This window comes from Cyprinodon tularosa, unplaced genomic scaffold (genome assembly GCF_016077235.1).
Source record: "Cyprinodon tularosa strain WSP-4 unplaced genomic scaffold, ASM1607723v1 ctg1313, whole genome shotgun sequence".
Taxonomy (NCBI): Eukaryota; Metazoa; Chordata; class Actinopteri; order Cyprinodontiformes; family Cyprinodontidae; genus Cyprinodon; species Cyprinodon tularosa.
The window spans coordinates 60,609-77,899 of record NW_024038130.1 but is presented as its reverse complement, the minus strand read 5'-3'; the positions used below and the strand labels follow the sequence as shown (position 1 = coordinate 77,899).

The 17,291-nt window shown below is 39.6% G+C and overlaps 1 protein-coding gene across 1 annotated transcript; it reads left to right on the top strand.

Moving 5' to 3' along the window:
- The first annotated feature begins 37 nt into the window (after window positions 1-37).
- Window positions 38-11,079, top strand: LOC119778313. Its single transcript, XM_038277484.1, has 7 exons — window positions 38-321; window positions 2,868-3,242; window positions 3,307-3,582; window positions 7,066-7,153; window positions 7,640-7,694; window positions 10,590-10,717; window positions 10,876-11,079. The coding sequence occupies exons 1-7, from the start codon at window positions 282-284 to the stop codon at window positions 10,931-10,933; spliced, it is 1,020 nt and encodes a 339-aa protein (XP_038133412.1). The 5' UTR covers window positions 38-281; the 3' UTR covers window positions 10,934-11,079.
- The last annotated feature ends 6,212 nt before the right edge of the window (window positions 11,080-17,291 follow it).

Sequence of the window (17,291 nt, the reverse complement as noted above, 5' to 3'; positions counted from 1 at the left end):
GAGGGTCCCTGACCAACATGGCTGCCATAACAGCCATTGGTTATCAGTCAGATGGACATCTATTACAGTTAGTCAAATGGTTACGTGCTCTTTTTGTATGCAAGTGTTTTATGAAAGCCATTAGAGAGGCTCCTTTTCTACATCTATCAAAATGCAAAAGGCAATTCCAGGAAAAAGAACGAAAAGAGGAAGTCAGAGAAAGAGAACAGGATGTTTCACAATCCTTCATCACTTTTCTGACGGCGCAAAACAATCAGCAGCAAAGAGGCTAAGATCCCAGGATGGTACCTGTTCTCTGGAGCTTCATGGTTCTGCTGGCAGGTAAGATTATCAAGCTTTGCTTTGCAAACTGGACTAAAAGCTCAAACAGAAATAATGTAAAAAAAATAAGTTCTGCTGCAATCTGAGATTTACTACATTTATTGTCCTTAATCTCCTGTTCCCTGGAATAGAATAGAAATTATTGCACCAGAGTTGGGATCAAAGTCAGTAAACAGAAAAGCTCAAAGGAGAGCAATAAGATTCACACTAAGAGAAAAACATAAAAACTCACAATAAAGGAAAATAAAGAATTTCACAAGATTAGAAGAGCTTTTAAAATCCAAGTTCCCACAAAGAAAAAAAACTAAATTCAGTCTGCAAATGAATTTAAAAACTAAATTCAGTCTCAGTCCTGTCTGATGGATAATGGAGGAGGGTTAGCAGCAGAAGTATTCATGTTTATTCCTCCAGTATAAATCCTGCTGATTAAAAACACTTTTGTAGAAGTTAGGGGATAAACTTCAGCTTTTTACTCCAGTAAAAGTGTAAAAGTAACATTTTTAAAACTAATTAAAGTATAAAGGTAAAGATAATGCAGGAAAAAACTGTTAAGTCCAGAAGCTTTACTGCTCTACTCTATTAAAGGAACATTTTTCTACAATTCTAGATGATAACTTCCTTAGACTTTATTTTCTTAGTTTTATAACTAATGGTAAAAGTGTCACATCTAACTTTGATCATCTTGGAAAACTATTTATTTATGTACGTGGTGAGCAACAAGTTGGGGCAGCACCAAGTCCAACCACAAAGAAATTGATTGTCTGGATGAAACTAATAATTTTTATGGTTTTTAATTTTTTTAATACCAACAGACCAGAATGAAAATGAGCTTAAATGAAACAAAACTAATGAGTTTATTTTTAAAATGTAAAGAGTAGAAAGTAAAAGTTGTTGAAATATAATTACTCCAGGAAAGTATAGATAGCCAACATTTCTACTGAAGTAATGAAGTATTTGTACTGTGATGGTTGACACTGTGGTCAGCCAGTGGGAATCACTGACCAGAAAGGCTCAGTAATTAGACTCTGATGACCAGGAGCAGCCATGATTTTCTGCAGCACGATGGCTGCTCTATAAATGGGGTGGAAGATGTTTCATTAAGGAGTAACTTTTAAGTTCCTCAAAAGTCAGTTTGCTGAAATTCTGACCAATGGCTTCCTGGTTAACAAAACATTTTAGCATCAAGATTCTTTAAATTCACATTTTGGACAAAGAAGACAGGTGGTTTGAGAGGCGCGTGAAGGAAGCCATCTATGTTAAAAAATGAAAAAAACAACCTTAAGCAGAGAGGGGGGGGGGTGCTCAAAAAATCAGCTTTCAAAAACCTACAATGAAGCGATAGAGTTGATTCCTTCCCTCTATCATTACAGCCCCACCCCCTTTACAGGGAACAGAAGACCTCACCTGTTTAACCAGGCCAACAATTCCCTTTAACGACCCCCCCTTTCAAAGACGTAGACAGGTATGGGGCATTGCAGGCTAATAAAGAAGCCAAACGACCCCCATTCCAAAGGGGGGGACCCGTATGGAAGAAAAACCGTCTAATTGGAATCTGCCTATTTTTTTTAACCATTGAATTTTTTTTTACATTGAATTCCTTAGACTGAATTTTTATCTGGTAAAAATGTCTCTGCAAAATATTCAGCTGCAAATATTCGACTGTAAATGTGTTGACCTTCTGGTGAACTTAAGCCAGAGCAATCTACGCTAGATGCGTTCTAGCAGCTTCTAGCCAATGAAATGAGCTGATTTGGTCATGTGACACAACAGGCGGGCGTAGATTTGTTCTCGGCTGAATGAAACTGCATGAGGAGTTTTTCTTGTTAAATAGAAATGATTACAAAACGTCAGGCAGCTACTAATAGCCAGCCATTAGAGTTTTCCATCTAATCGGACTGGATGAAATAACTGAGCCGACCAAAGCTAGTGCGGCACCCCCGTCTGCCAAAGCTATTGGTTTGATCCGGGAGAAGCGGCTGGCGGCGGCAAACTGTTTTTTTTTTTGGACCAAATGAGCTGATTTCATTGGCTAGAAGCTGCTCAACTGCATGGAGTGTAGATTGCTTTGGCTTGACTTCACCAAAAGGTCAACACATTTTCAGATGAATTTTTTGCAGGTAAATTGAAACCAGATAGAAATTCAGTGTAAGGAATTCTTTCTAAACTAAAACCAGGCTTTGTTGGGCTGCTGGATAAAACCTGGAACTAAATGCTATTTCTGACATTTTGAATTGAAAAAGCTTCCTGGATGGAAGAGAAACGTCTTCAGACTTGGAAACACAGTCCAGTGGATTGTTTTTACCTTTTTTTTGAAAATTCTTTAAACTTCTTTACAGAAAATTTAAAGGAAATAAATTGAAAAGCAAAATTCAGAATAAATAATTTCTAAATAACTAAACAGCTAAGGTATTCTGTAAGGGCTGAATATTGTTTCCTAGTCATTCTAATGATTCCAAGTTCTTCACTAGAACAAGAATCCAGTGAGCAGCAGTTGTTCTTTTCATGAGCAGTCAGAAGCAAAGATGTTTCACCGTGTTTCTTTCCAGGATCTGTGGCCCAAATGACTTGGTACCGATCCACATCGAGCTGCGCAGTGACTGGATCAACGCTCACCCTGCCCTGCACCTTCACTCCTAAAAGGTCTTTCACTGAGGGAAACAGAGAGGTTCCTCTGAAGATCGTCAGAGTTGGCTGGTGTAAAGAACATGAGATCTGTCAGGGAATGAGGCCTTCTGTGTACGACAGCAGGTCGCCAAACAACGAGCCTCGGTACCGTTACCTTGGAGACCTGGAGGGAAACTGCACTCTGCAGATCAGCGATGCTGGGAAGCAGGATAACGAAACATTTCGCTTCAGGATGGAAGCTGATAATACGGCTGGACATTTTACCAACACCACTGGAGTGAAGATCACAGTTCTTGGTAAGATGAACACTTATTCAGACGCATCATCCCTGATGAAAACTGAGGAGAATTTTTCATTTAGATGCAGTAAAGATGAAGATAAGCAGCTCCAGTAACACCAGTGAGTTCAGCAGCGGCCAAACCGTCTCACTGCGATGCTCCGCCTCCGAATGTACGTTCACCCACCTGGAGGTGACCTGGCTGAAGGATGGCCGGGTCCTCCCGGAGAATGGCTCCACCCTCCATCTCAGCGCTCTGACTGCAAAGGATTCTGGGAACTACACCTGTGGCCTGAAGAAAAACATTAGGCCGACCCGGTCAGACCCGTTCCGCCTGCAGGTGGAGGTAGAGGATGGAGGTCGGTTCTGGTTTCATCATTTTCAGAAAGAAGTCAGAGATGACATCAGCACCATGGGCGTCAGCTGACTCAACACTGTACAGGGGCACAGTAGGGCACCAATAGAAATACGAGAGCAATATGTGCAAGCAAAATAATTTTTTTTGGGCAATTATTTATTATAAAAAATCATGGGCACAGATAATTAATGCAAGCATGTGAGCAAATATTTTATAGCACTTATTTATTATTCTAAGCATCATAAATAAATTGCACACATCAGATTACTACTTTCTGCATAATTAAATATCTACCTGAACCAAACCGGACTTGTGAACTTAACTGTATATCTCTGATCCACTGCTGATGAAGAAACAATTTATCTTCAATAAATGTCAGCAAACAACTTGAAAACTGAAAACTTGAAATATCCAAAAGGAAAAACAAAAAACCCTCTACATGCATCCATGTTTGAGACCTGCATGTTATTTTTTAACAGTAAACAGTAGCGTCTCTGCTTCGTTTTTACGAAGCTGTCAATAAGTTGTGACTGGCTTCATTTGGAGCGTCCTCCTCTCAACCGACATGATGGCGAGATGCTGAAGCCTGTCTTGCCCCATGTGCTGCTTATAATTCAGGGAATCAGACTCAGCAATGCATTTTTTTCCCACCCGGTTATCATTTAGGTTGTGCCATCAATGTTTTAATCTGTGTGTCTTTACTAGGACTACTGTGTTCCTTAATGATAAGATATGACAAACTCCTGGTTCTGGGTTACAGGCAACTCTCGCGCTGCTACATGCTCAGAGTGGCCATTACTAGCAAGTGGATTCTGATTACTCCGTACGCATATGTCAGACTTACATTCCAACTGAAGTGGTGGTCTATAGGCCTATTTTTTTATTTTTTAAACAGTGTCCTGTCTGGCAGTGTGGCAATAACAATAATTGTCTTGATGCCAAAAAGAGTGAAAGAAAGGTTCATTGTGCGACCTGAGTAACGCGCAGTAACGGAGTGTCGGCATGGTAACTGCATTATAGTTACAGTCAAAGTAATTAGTTAGATTACTTGTATTAAAAAAGGTCAAACGCCGTTACTCCCATCACTGAGTCAGACTCCTCCTCCTGCTCCTCCCAGGCCAGCAGAACACATAGTCCCTCCATGGGGTCCTGGTCCTCCTCCTGGTGGGACGTCCCTGGAACCATCAGAGGGAGGCGTCCATCAGATAAAGATGTCTGCTCCTCCTCAGCTGACTCCTCTGGAGGGGAAGCAGCTCTACTCTGAGCCTCCCCCTGATGACCCAGCCCCTCCCCCTCTCTCTGAGGGAGAGCCCCAGCCTCCCTGCAGAGGAAGCTGGGATCCAGGATCTGGTTCTTTGGGTCCTGATCCAGATTAATGACTATAGGTGAGGGTAGGAACGTAGACCGACCGTTAAATCACAGCTTTGCCTTTTCTCACAGCGGTCGGAGCAGCGCCCGCATTATAGCAGCGATCCGTCTGTCCATCTCCACCTTTATTCTCCCCTCACTGAGGAGCCCATGATACTGGGACTCCTCCACCGGAGGCAGAAACTCTCCTCCAAACTGAAGGGAGCTGATGTCCATCCTGGCTGCTATCAGCCTAATTGCATCTTCTAGGTCTTGGCAGGATGGAGGCAGCAGAACCACATCATCCGTAAAAACAGGGATGAAACCCACTGGTACCAAAACCAGACCCCCTCTGTTCCTTGGCTGCTAGAATCCAGTCCATAAAGGTTGTGAACAGGACCGTTACCCAAGGGCAGCCCTGCTGGAGTCCAACAAGCAGCCGGAAAAGCTCCGACTTGATGCCGGTGTTCTGTCAGTTCAGCATAACCTTAAGCCCAATTTATGCTTCTGACGTATAGCCTCTGCACCGTCAAATCTGTCTCTGTGCGCGACCACGCCCCCCCGTCGTTGCGCACCTAAAAAAATTCCTTACTATGTGTCAGATGGTTGCAAAACTGCACAGATCTCAAGCGGAAGTATGCAGACAAAAAGCAGCTGTGATTGGTCCATGGTACGCCTTTCCGGCTGTCTGTGTGCTCGTCCTTCTAGATCCGGTGCCGGGATCCAACTACAACGGACAACTACGACGAAAGGTAAATCTTTTTGCCAACTCCATTAACAGAACCTGTTCCTGTTTGATGTCTAGCAACTCTAGATCCATTGCCGTGACCGTGATATCTTGCAGACGCGCCATTGTTGTTTTTGAAGATAATACTCTCCTGCCGGCGCTGCCGAAATTCTCGTGATCATCCACCGAAATTCTCGCGAGTTCTTGAATAGGCTCCCCCTTGCGCTTTGGTGGGAAACTGCTGTGTGTCCCTAGATATTCCAGACAGACGGTGCAGAAGCAAACCAGCTTTGCGACCTTTGATGTGTGCGGATGCAGAAGTCTAATCTGCCCTTCAGTAATACGCATTACATAGAGTTTCCTGTCTCCGCTCTCCTTACAGCCAATCACGCTGTCTTATTTCCCGATTTAGTACGATTTTTGTCGTTGTTCTGTGCATAAAACAACAAAAAGTCCTTCACTAGGTCCTCTAAACACAGTAGCTTTGACCATTTGACGAGGATCTTATTAAAGAATGATCAGCATTTTATCCACAGAGAATTAAATTTTTATTGGGAGCGGATTCTACAGCTTGACAGGGCATGAGATTTATTTGTGTTTAGTTTGTTTAATATGAGCGACATGTGGATCATTTTATTTTTATTTATGTATTTTCACAGCACATAAAGAACCAAACTAAATTATTTTCAGATTACACATAAATAGATTAATTAATCCAGCAGGGAAAAGAATGACTTTAGTGTTAGGATTATGATTAACTCGGTGGTAACAGCCTGGTGTCACAATCTGAAGCCATTCTATGGGACAGATGGCCTCTAATAACGATCATATTGTATAATTAAGGTTATTCTGAGCTGACGGAACGCCGACAATTATGACTAAACTGCTGCTCTGCTCGTACAGAGATGACCCCTAAAGGGCCCCGGGCCCCCAGCTCCCACAGGGCACCAGGAGGGACACGGTCCAGTGTCTTCTCCAGGTCCACAAAACACATGAACCAGTTGGACAAACTCCCATGAACCCCAGAGGACCCTGAGAGTAGAACAGGTCCACGGATCCAGAACCAGAACCAGAACCTCACTACAGCTCCTCCTTAGCTGAGGTTAGACTCTCAGCCAGACTCTCCAGGATCCTGGTTTAGGCCTTCAGGGCGGCTGAGACCTGAACTACGGGATGTTCTCATTTTCTAACTTTGGTGTCCAGCAGCCTCATCAACACTTTTGTCCTAAAGTCTTTATATTGTCTGAGATAGATTTATATCCATTATTATAAATATTCAGAGTTATTTGAAGGTTTCTTCTCCGATCCTGGATGATAAACTGTCTGATGAGCGAGAAATAAAAGCAGGTTTTTAGAAGTGATGCAGGAAGAATCCGGCAGTCGGTGGTTAAAACGTCTCTGTCTGTCCAGCTTCTGCCCTTCCTCTGGTTGCTGGTGTGCTGTTTGGAGTCCTGCTGCTCATGATCACCATCATCCTCGTCATCTTCATCATTAAAAGGTACCTCTGCATCTTTGTCCATCCTGACATTTGATTTAAGTCAAATAAATGGAGTGAAAATAAACTTATTCTACTTTTTTAGCTTTTTTAATGGGATTATTGAAATGATTGAGGAAATGTTATGAATGTTTTATTTATCTGAGCTAATATTGTTCTAATCAGTTTAGAAATAAAGGAGCTTTATCAGCCTCCTTCCCGTCCAATCAGAACCCTGCTTGTTGCCTTAAAGCTGAAGCCTCGTTAGACGGAGATTAGTTAGTAATGCAGCAGAGATCATGGATGAACCCTTCTTGGTTCCAGTTCATCCAGTAGAACCAGTCAGAAGCTACTTCCTTTGCTCTGGTTCCTCATAAAGTCGCCTGCAGTGATGCCAGTCAGGAGGATTCACATTTAGTTTATCCTATAAACACAGAAAACTAATCATCACTGAGGATTTCTGGTTAGATTCTTTCTGTCAGCCTTTTAAAAACCTTTGTTTGTTTCCAGGAAACGGACGGAACTGGAGGCTCCGAACACACTGAGAGGAGAAACAGAGACTAAGGTGATTCTACCGGCTTTTATTCAGGAGTAGCTGGAGATGAACGAGAGCAGACAACCTGAACCAGGGGGGGATTTACTAATAGGCAATACTAGGCAGCTGCTTAGGGCCCCAAGTTCCTGGGGGCCCCATAAAACTCTGTTTCCATATATAGTTAATACAACTATTCCTTATTTCTGCATATTATGTTTCTGATAAAAATCCTTTGGCTAAAATGCCATCAGAATGCTGATAATATTAAGTGTGTCTCAGCCCCCCCCTTCAGTGTCCACCATATTGGATCAGTCCATTTGCTGCACATGTTCAGAAAGGTCCAAACAGACAGCAGCAAACCATTTGAAAACAAACCATGCAAAGAGCAGTGTTGCCAACTTAGCGCTTTAGTCGCTATATTTAGCCACTTTTCAGACCCCTCTAGCACTTTGATTTCTAAAAAGCTCCTAGCGCCAAATCTAGAGACTTTTTTCTGCTACTGGAGACTTTGGAGACAACATCTAAAAGCAGCGAACTCTGCTCTCCAGAGCGAGTAGATTGGTAACCCCCGCCTCCTGCTCTCCTCTATCTTGTCTGCTGTCATGATTCATGCAGCTATTATTTCATCCAAATGAAAAATGGAGAACAGAGAAGCAGATCATGGCTTGTCTACAGTGAAAAGAAGGACTGGGTTATTTACTTTGGCCTTTTTGGAAACACAGGAAGGAGCAATCAGCTAAGTGAGCTTAGTGCTTGGAAAAAATCTTTCATTCCTTTAGAGACAGCATGAAAAGTCAGCTGAGTATAAAACATAGAGAGGAAAACAAGAAGAAAAGGGACAAGAAGAGAGGGACACAACCTAGAACAGATAATGGATGTCTATTCTATTAACATTTCTCTATCTGGAGAATGGGGCTGTTCTATGTGTTGTTTTCTCCATTCAGATGGGCCCCCTGCCTGTCTTTGCATAGGGCCCCACATTTCCTCAATCCGCCCCTGCCTGCACCCAGGACTCAGAACCCGCTCCACTGAGCCGTAGAGGGTCTGTCACTGCAAAAACGATCTAGAAATAAATAAACAATTCTCAAATTAAGTGTATTTCCCCTTAATCTGAGCAGGTAAATGTGATAAATAAGATGATCTGCCAATGGAAGGAAACATGGAAGGTTGGTTCTTATATCAGTCAGGTCAGGAGTTGACGTTAGGATTTTTACCACTTGCCCTTTGGGAAAGTGACTTTCACATTTAATTTGCCCAGAAACAATTTTTACTTGCCCAGTATAATGTCTGATAATCACAAGACAGAAGTCAATGTCACAAATGAATAACGTTTATTTTAGAGTCACGGTATGTTTATACAAGATAATACTATTAATATAATGTTATTATCCATAGTTATTTTATTCAGGGTTTCCACAGTCTGACATCATTTCAGAATTCCCTGACTTTTAACTGACTCAGGATTAGTTTTCCCTGACAAAATAAATGCAGCAACAAGACAATAATAATAACATAACAGGTCACCAATCTAACATGTTTAGCTCTATAACATTTAAATGCACCACTCCAATGTCTAAGAGAAAAAAATTAAGGAAAAATTTTTAATCTATGACCTGCATCACTGTACAGAAGACTGCCATATGATAGCGCTTTCTAGCTTGTTTGTCGTTTTGCTAGGTGGACAAAAATCACGCCATCTAGCAGAAAATCTTGCGGCTTTTTCAAATCACGCGAGAATGTGTACAAAACAACAAAATTGCCGCCGACTGGGTCGTTTTCAGCTAATGTCGGTGATTTTAAAGTAATTTTGAGTAATAAATAATTTTTTTTGCGATCTCGCCGGGAGATAGGGCGATGGTTAACATGGAGCCCTGCAGGTGTTAATCAGGCTAATAGTCTAACAGCGACTCCCAGTTCATTCCAGAATTCACTTTGAAATCCTCCTTCTCACTCGCAGTGCTCTGCATCATTTATTCCTGGTGGTCTGCAGGTGCATTACAAGGGCTAAATGAAAATATATTTTATTTCTTAGGTAGGAAAATAAAACAGGGCTGGGATCTGTTCCAGTCTGATGACCCAAATGAAAAATTAAACAAGCTTTTATCAACCAAAAAGTACATTTTTATCTGAGTTGACCTGCAGCTTTGATCCACATCCAAACCAAGCAGAGAACAGCCTGGTTTCACTCTGAGCTGTCAGACCTCATCACAGCGGCTCAGCAGTCGACATGAAAACAAGTTAAACTAATAATAAAGTCAGTCTCACTATAATTATTGTTTCCATTTTCATCCAGATTAAATGTGATTATAAGGAAGTTACTCAGAGGAGCTGCAGTTTATAAATAAAGGTTTATTATAGGATTTTATTTTGTATTTATTTTGATTTCTTACTAACTTCCACCGCTGCTGGTTCTGTGGAGGTTTTTAAAAATACAGTGGTCATGATTTTATTGTATTATCCTATCCTGACTTTATTTATTCTCTGTTCTGTTTCTTTTCCTTTTCCGGTTTTATTCTCCCTTTGGGATGTTAAGTTTGTGTCTTTACTTACTTTACTTAATTGGATTTAAGTTCGATTAGAAACCTAAAATGATCAGTAGTTGATGAACATCACAAAAATTTTTATAAAGTAATAAGTATAAATGTCTTAAATTAAGTGAATTTATCCTGAATTTTAACAGCTAAATAAGATAATCTGCCAATGGAATTAATCTTTTTCCTCTTAAAATAAGATAATTAGATAGTATGCACTTGAAATAAGACAATACAATTATTTTTACTAATTTTAATTGTAAATTGTCTTGTTCCATTGGAAAAGTGACTCAATTACCTCCTCAATTCAAGAAAAAATGCACTTATTTTAAGAACAAATAAAAAGTTTTGCAGTCTAATAAATGAGGCCTCCTCTTCTCTCTTTGCTCTCCAGAATGAAGAACTCTACAGCAGCATCGTGTTGCATCATCAGGACGCCGCAGGTCAAGGGCAGGAAGCGGGCCATGAGGGCGAGGAGGTCCGCTACGCCTCCGTCCAGTTCAGACCGCTCAGAGAGGACAGGTGGGACATCAGACGCTTCAGAGGCCTGAGAGCTCAGAGGGATCAGAGAACGCAGGGGAAAAAAACAGAAATAAACATGGAACCTCCAGGTTCTCCTCTGACTGAGCAACTATTTGCTGACCAGAGTCTGTTTTTCTGATTCTGGGTTTTTTTAACAGGAAAGCAGAGAAGGAAGCGGATCAGACCATCTACTCCTCAGTAGCCACCAGAAGCTGAGGTCACAACCCACTTCCTGCCAGAAGATCCACCATCAGGAGGATCTGGTCTGGATCTTTCTGGATAAGGTCTGCAGCAGGTGAGAGCCACGGTCCTCTGCTTGGCTCCAGGTGCTGCCTGCAGGTAAACCTGCGGAGAAGAAACCAGAATAAGAAAAAAGAATAAGGAACTTTACTCTCTGCTTTAATAAAAAGGTTAATAAAAAGGTTTTATTTTGAGGGAAGTTATTAGAGTTCCTGTTTTCACTGAGCAGAAAAGCTTTGAACTGTTGGACAGTTTCGTAACTTTCTTTACTTCCGCTGTAGGAAAGAAATCCTGAAATGTGAAAATAGTTTTTGTGAAACTGAGTCACGTGTTTCAGACGCTTCATTTTCACAACTTTTCCTCCTGAGACTCAAACCCCCGACGGCTCAGGTGTCACACTGTGAACCGATGTAGCGTTTATCCCTAAGGTGGCAGGCAGTACCCGGCCGCTCCATCCTGCTCGGTTGGACCCTGGATGCCGCTGGAAGCCACTGTGCCCTGCTCATGTCCTTCAGGCATATATCAATGCCACGGCATCCTACGCCGGCTCACGGAAAGGTCAGGCACTTTCTAAGCAGCCGCTTGCAAAGAGGGTTGTGGATTTGACCTCCAAGTCTTGCAGGACCGGCCGCTGCCGGCAGGAGTCCAGTGCCACTCTACAAGCGGCATGTTGACATCATTTCCTGCCATGACTGAGGTTCCATTGGATGTTAAATGCCTTGCAGCCTCCTGGAAATCACCTGCTACCTTTACTCGGTTTTAGAGGGTGAATGTGGCTGAGCCCCATCCTGCAGCAGCAAGCCTCTGCATCACATTAGGTGGGGGGTGTAGGGGTTGTCCCTTGAGTGTTGCTGATTCTTAGTGACCTTGTTGACATTCACTACCGTTCAAAAGTTTGGGGTCACATTGAAATGTCCTTATTTTTGAAGGAAAAGCGCTGTACTTTTCAATGAAGATAACTTTAAACTAGTCTTAACTTTAAAGAAATACACTCTATTAGGGATGCGCGATATTGGGATTTTGGCCGATATCCGATATGCCGATATTTTAAAACTCATTGTAGCCGATAACCGATATCGATACCGATGTTAAAGCTGGACAAAAATAAGTAGTCATTGAAAATAGCAGTTTTGTTATCCATTTCTGACACTTTGAAAAATAATATACTCAAATATATTTTCATATGCTGATATCAAATAGATTTTTAAAAACGCGGTATCGATCTATTTTACTTTCAAAATCTGGTGAAATTTCATCGTTCTGTTACAAACTCTCGTGATATTTTGCAAATTCTTGTGAGATTTTGTTAGTAAAATAGATCGATACCGCGTCAATATATCAACATATAAAAATATGGCAACATTGGTGAATTTTCGGGGGATTTCGTAGCATAACGATGACATATAGCAATATTTCATTAGTCAAAGAGATTGATATGGTGTTTTTAAATGGCAATATATCAGCATATGAAGATATTGGGATATTTTAATGGATCAATATTTTTTCTCTCATCTTTAGAAGTTTTTAAGTCTGTAAAAAAGAAGTTTTTGAGGTTTTTTTTTAGACTGTAGAAACTCAGAAGCTGATCAAATATCGGGTTAAATATCGGTGGGGGGGCCGATGTCCGATATTCAGTTTTAAGGCCGATACCGATAGGGGGCCGATTATATCGTGCATCCCTACTCTCTATCCATTGCTAATGTAGTAAATGACTATTCTAGCTGCAAATGTCTGGTTTTTGGTGCAATATCTACATAGGTGTATAGAGGCCCATTTCCAGCAACTATCACTCCAGTGTTCTAATGGTACAATGTGTTTGCTCATTGGCTCAGAAGGCTAATTGATGATTAGAAAACCCTTGTGCAATCATGTTCACACATCTGAAAACAGTTTAGCTCGTTACAGAAGCTACAAAACTGACCTTCCTTTGAGCAGATTGAGTTTCTGGAGCATCACATTTGTGGGGTCAATTAAACGCTCAAAATGGTGAGAAAAAGAGAACTTTCATCTGAAACTCGACAGTCTATTCTTGTTCTTAGAAATAAAGGCTTCTCCATCCGAGAAATTGCTAAGAAATTGAAGATTTCCTTCAACGGTGTTTACTACTCCCTTCAGAGGACAGCACATAAGGCTCTAACCAGAGCAGAAAAAGAAGTGGGAGGCCGTGTTGCACAACTGAGCAAGAAGATAAGTACATTAGAGTCTCTAGTTTGAGAAACAGACGCCTCACAGGTCCCCAACTGGCATCTTCATTAAATAGTACCCGCAAAACACCAGTGTCAACATCTACAGTGAAGAGGCGGCTGCGGGACTCTGGGCTTCAGGGCAGAGTGGCAAAGAAAAAGCCATATCTGAGACTGGCCAATAAAAGAAAAAGGATTAAGATGGGCAAAAGAACACAGACATTGGACAGAGGAAGACTGGAAAAAAGTGTTGTGGACGGATGAATCCAAGTTTGAGGTGTTTGGATCACAAAGAAGAACGTTTGTGAGACGCAGAACAAATGAAAAGATGCTGGAAGAATGCCTGACGCCATCTGTTAAGCATGGTGGAGGTAATGTGATGGTCTGGGGTTGCTTTGGTGCTGGTAAGGTGGGAGATTTGTACAGGGTAAAAGGGATTCTGAATAAGGAAGGCTATCACTCCATTTAGCAACGCCATGCCATACCCAGTGGACAGCGCTTGATTGTAGCCAATTTCATCCTACAACAGGACAATGACCCTAAACACACCTCCAAATTGTGCAGCTGGTAATCTATGGGTAATGGAGCGGCCAGCGCAGTCACCAGATCTGAACCCCATTGAGCTGTTGTGGGAGGAGCTTGACCGTACGGTACGCAGGAAGTGCCCATCCAACCAATCCAACTGGTGGGAGCTGCTTCTGGAAGCGTGGGGGGGAATTTCTACAGATTACCTCAACAAATTAACAGCTAGAATGCCAAAGGTCTGCAATGCTGGAATTGCTGCAAATGGAGGATTCTTTGACGAAAGCAAAGTTTGATGTAAAAAAAATCTTATTTCAAATACAAATTATTATTTCTAACCTTGTCAATATCTGGACTCTATTTTCTATTCATTTCACAACGTATGGTGGTGAATAAGTGTGACTTTTCAGGAAAACACTAAATAGTTTGGGTGACCCCGAATGTTTCAGCGGTAGTGTAAGTCATCCAGTGCTTTAAGCCCCGCCTCTGGCGGTCATCCAGGATGAAATAGAACCATAATTACGGTAGTAACTTTCAATCTAAAGTCTAGTCTGTAAGCTGACTAGATGACTTCCATGGTTTGATTGTTATTGAATAATTGTCTAACTAAAGTGTTTTCTCAGTGGAAGCTGGTAGCGGCTCTCTGGCATTTTTGTTTAACTGTTTTCTCTCTTTTGCTAGCTCCGCTAATTATAATAAATCCTGCTAATTGCAAGATAAATTGTATTTTTCTCCTGACGTCATCTGTTTAGGTTACTGAATGTTGTGTTACACCCAGTGCCAGAAATCACCCTTACTGGTCTTAAGGGACGGTTGTGTTTCTCAGTCTTTTAACCACTTCTGCAGATTCATTGCAGCAAACATCTGGTTTGGTAACACCTTTCTGAGGAAGGAGTGTTGCATCACACCTGGCCCATAAATCACACTCAGCATACGAGGCTGCCACTGCTGCAGACATACTTTGAGTAGAAGTCAACTTCTTGTTTTGATATATTTTATTTTACTGCAAACGTCAATTTAAAAGAAAAGTCCAGTCAGGGAGAAATAATCAATGGATCATTATTTATACAAAAAAAAAAAATTATGTATTAAAAATTTTTAGTGTTAATCATAAAAAAAAAAAAAAAGGGTTTTTTGGAAAAGAGGGGGAAAAGGGGATTTTTGTAAAAGTGAAAAAAAGTGGGGGGAAAAAGAGGAAAGGGTGGAAATTGGGTTGGTTTTAAGAATTTTAAAGGGGGGGGTTTGAAAATGTTATTTTGTGGAAGAAAATTGGGGAAAAGAAAATGAAGAAAAAAGAGAGTTTAAATTTTTAATGGGGGGAAAAATTTTTAAAAAAATGAATTTATGGGGGTTTAAAATTGTACTTCCCCAACGTCCACTTTTATTCCCCCAAAACCCCCCCCCCCTTTTCTCCATTGGTCCCCCTGCTTCTTCAGGGTTACCCCCTTTTTCCCTTGTCCCCCCCCCTAATTGTTTTATTTTGGATTTCCCCCCTTTCCCCCCTTCCTCCCCTTTTTTCCTTTCCCCCCGAAACCCCCCCCCCCCCTAAAGCCCTCCCATCCATGCCCCATTGGGAATTTCAAAAAAACCCGGGGGGTAAAAACCTACTTTTACCCTTCCTTTTTTTAAAAAACCCTTTACTTCATTTTGCCCAAAGTGTAACCAAAATTTTTTTTTTTGTTTTAAAAAAAAAACATTTTCCCCTTTTTAGGATTTCCTTTAAACAAATTTCCCTTTCTCAAAAAAATTTTCCTTTTCCAACCTTTTGTTCAATCCCCAAAAACTCTTTCCAAACCCCCCCTTCCCTTCCCTGGGCTTTGCTGCTAATATTTCTTTTTTTTTAAAAATTTTAAAATGAAAAAACAAGAAAATGGACAAATTCAAATTTTTTTGGCCGCACAACCAAGCAACAAAAAACTAAACAAAAAAAATAAAAAAAATAAAAAACAAAATGAAAAAAATGGGGAACGTGCGTGGAGTGTTTGTTTCAAAAGATTTGATCAATTTCACTTTCCCCGGAAGCTTTAGAAAAAATGCTAATATTTCCCATAAAAAATTAATAAAAAAATATTAAAATTTAAAATGAAAAAATAAAGGGCGTAACTTTTAAAGATGATGGGGCAAGATTAAAAAAGTTTTTTGAGTCAATTGATCACATACCTGGAAGTATTGCAAAAATGCTAATATTTCTTTATAAAAATTTTTAAAAAATTTTAAAAAATTTAAAAGAAAAAATAAAAGGGCGAATTTTTGAAGAGAGGGAGTGCTATGTTTTCAATTTTTTATTTTGATCAATTGACACATTACCTGGAAGCTTTTGAGCAAAAATGCTAAATTTCTATAAAAAAATTTAATAAAAAAAATTAAAAACTTAAAAAAAAAATAAAGGGCGTAACTTTTGAAGATGATGGAGTGCTATGATTCAATATTGATTTTGAGTCAATTGATCACATTACCTGGAAGCTATTGAGCAAAAATGCTAATATTTCCACATAAAAATTAATAAAAAAAATATTAAAAACTTAAAATGCAAAAATAAAGGGCGTAACTTTTGAAGATGATGGAGTGCTATGATTCAATATTGATTTTGAGTCAATTGATCACATTACCTGGAAGCTATTGAGCAAAAATGCTAATATTTCATTATAAAAATTAATAAAAAAAAATATTAAAAACTTAAAATGTAAAAATAAAGGGCGTAACTTTTGTAGACGATGGAGTGCTATGATTCAATATTGATTTTGAGTCAATTGATCACATTACCTGGAAGCTATTGAGCAAAAATGCTAATATTTCCACATAAAAATTAATAAAAAAATATTAAAAACTTAAAATGTAAAAATAAAAGGGCGTAACTTTTGTAGACGATGGAGTGCTATGATTCAATATTGATTTTGAGTCAATTGATCACATTACCTGGAAGCTATTGAGCAAAAATGCTAATATTTCATTATAAAAATTAATAAAAAAATATTAAAAACTTAAAATGAAAAAATAAAGGGCGTAACTTTTGAAGATGATGGAGTGCTATGATTCAATATTGATTTTGAGTCAATTGATCACATTACCTGGAAGCTATTGAGCAAAAATGCTAATATTTCCACATAAAAATTAATAAAAAAAATATTAAAAACTTAAAATGCAAAAATAAAGGGGCGTAACTTTTGAAGATGATGGAGTGCTATGATTCAATATTGATTTTGAGTCAATTGATCACATTACCTGGAAGCTATTGAGCAAAAATGCTAATATTTCATTATAAAAATTAATAAAAAAAAATATTAAAAACTTAAAATGTAAAAATAAAGGGCGTAACTTTTGTAGACGATGGAGTGCTATGATTCAATATTGATTTTGAGTCAATTGATCACATTACCTGGAAGCTATTGAGCAAAAATGCTAATATTTCCACATAAAAATTAATAAAAAAATATTAAAAACTTAAAATGTAAAAATAAAGGGCGTAACTTTTGTAGACGATGGAGTGCTATGATTCAATATTGATTTTGAGTCAATTGATCACATTACCTGGAAGCTATTGAGCAAAAATGCTAATATTTCCACATAAAAATTAATAAAAAAATATTAAAAACTTAAAATGAAAAAATAAAGGGCGTAACTTTTGAAGA

Excerpts from the sequence above, each read along its gene's own strand:
- LOC119778313 (XM_038277484.1), top strand. The coding sequence starts at position 282 with ATGGTACCTGTTCTCTGGAGCTTCATGGTTCTGCTGGCAG. Across the intron at positions 322-2,867 it reads CTTCATGGTTCTGCTGGCAG|GATCTGTGGCCCAAATGACT; the intron begins GTAAGATTATCA and ends GTTTCTTTCCAG. Across the intron at positions 3,243-3,306 it reads AGTGAAGATCACAGTTCTTG|ATGCAGTAAAGATGAAGATA; the intron begins GTAAGATGAACA and ends TTTTTCATTTAG.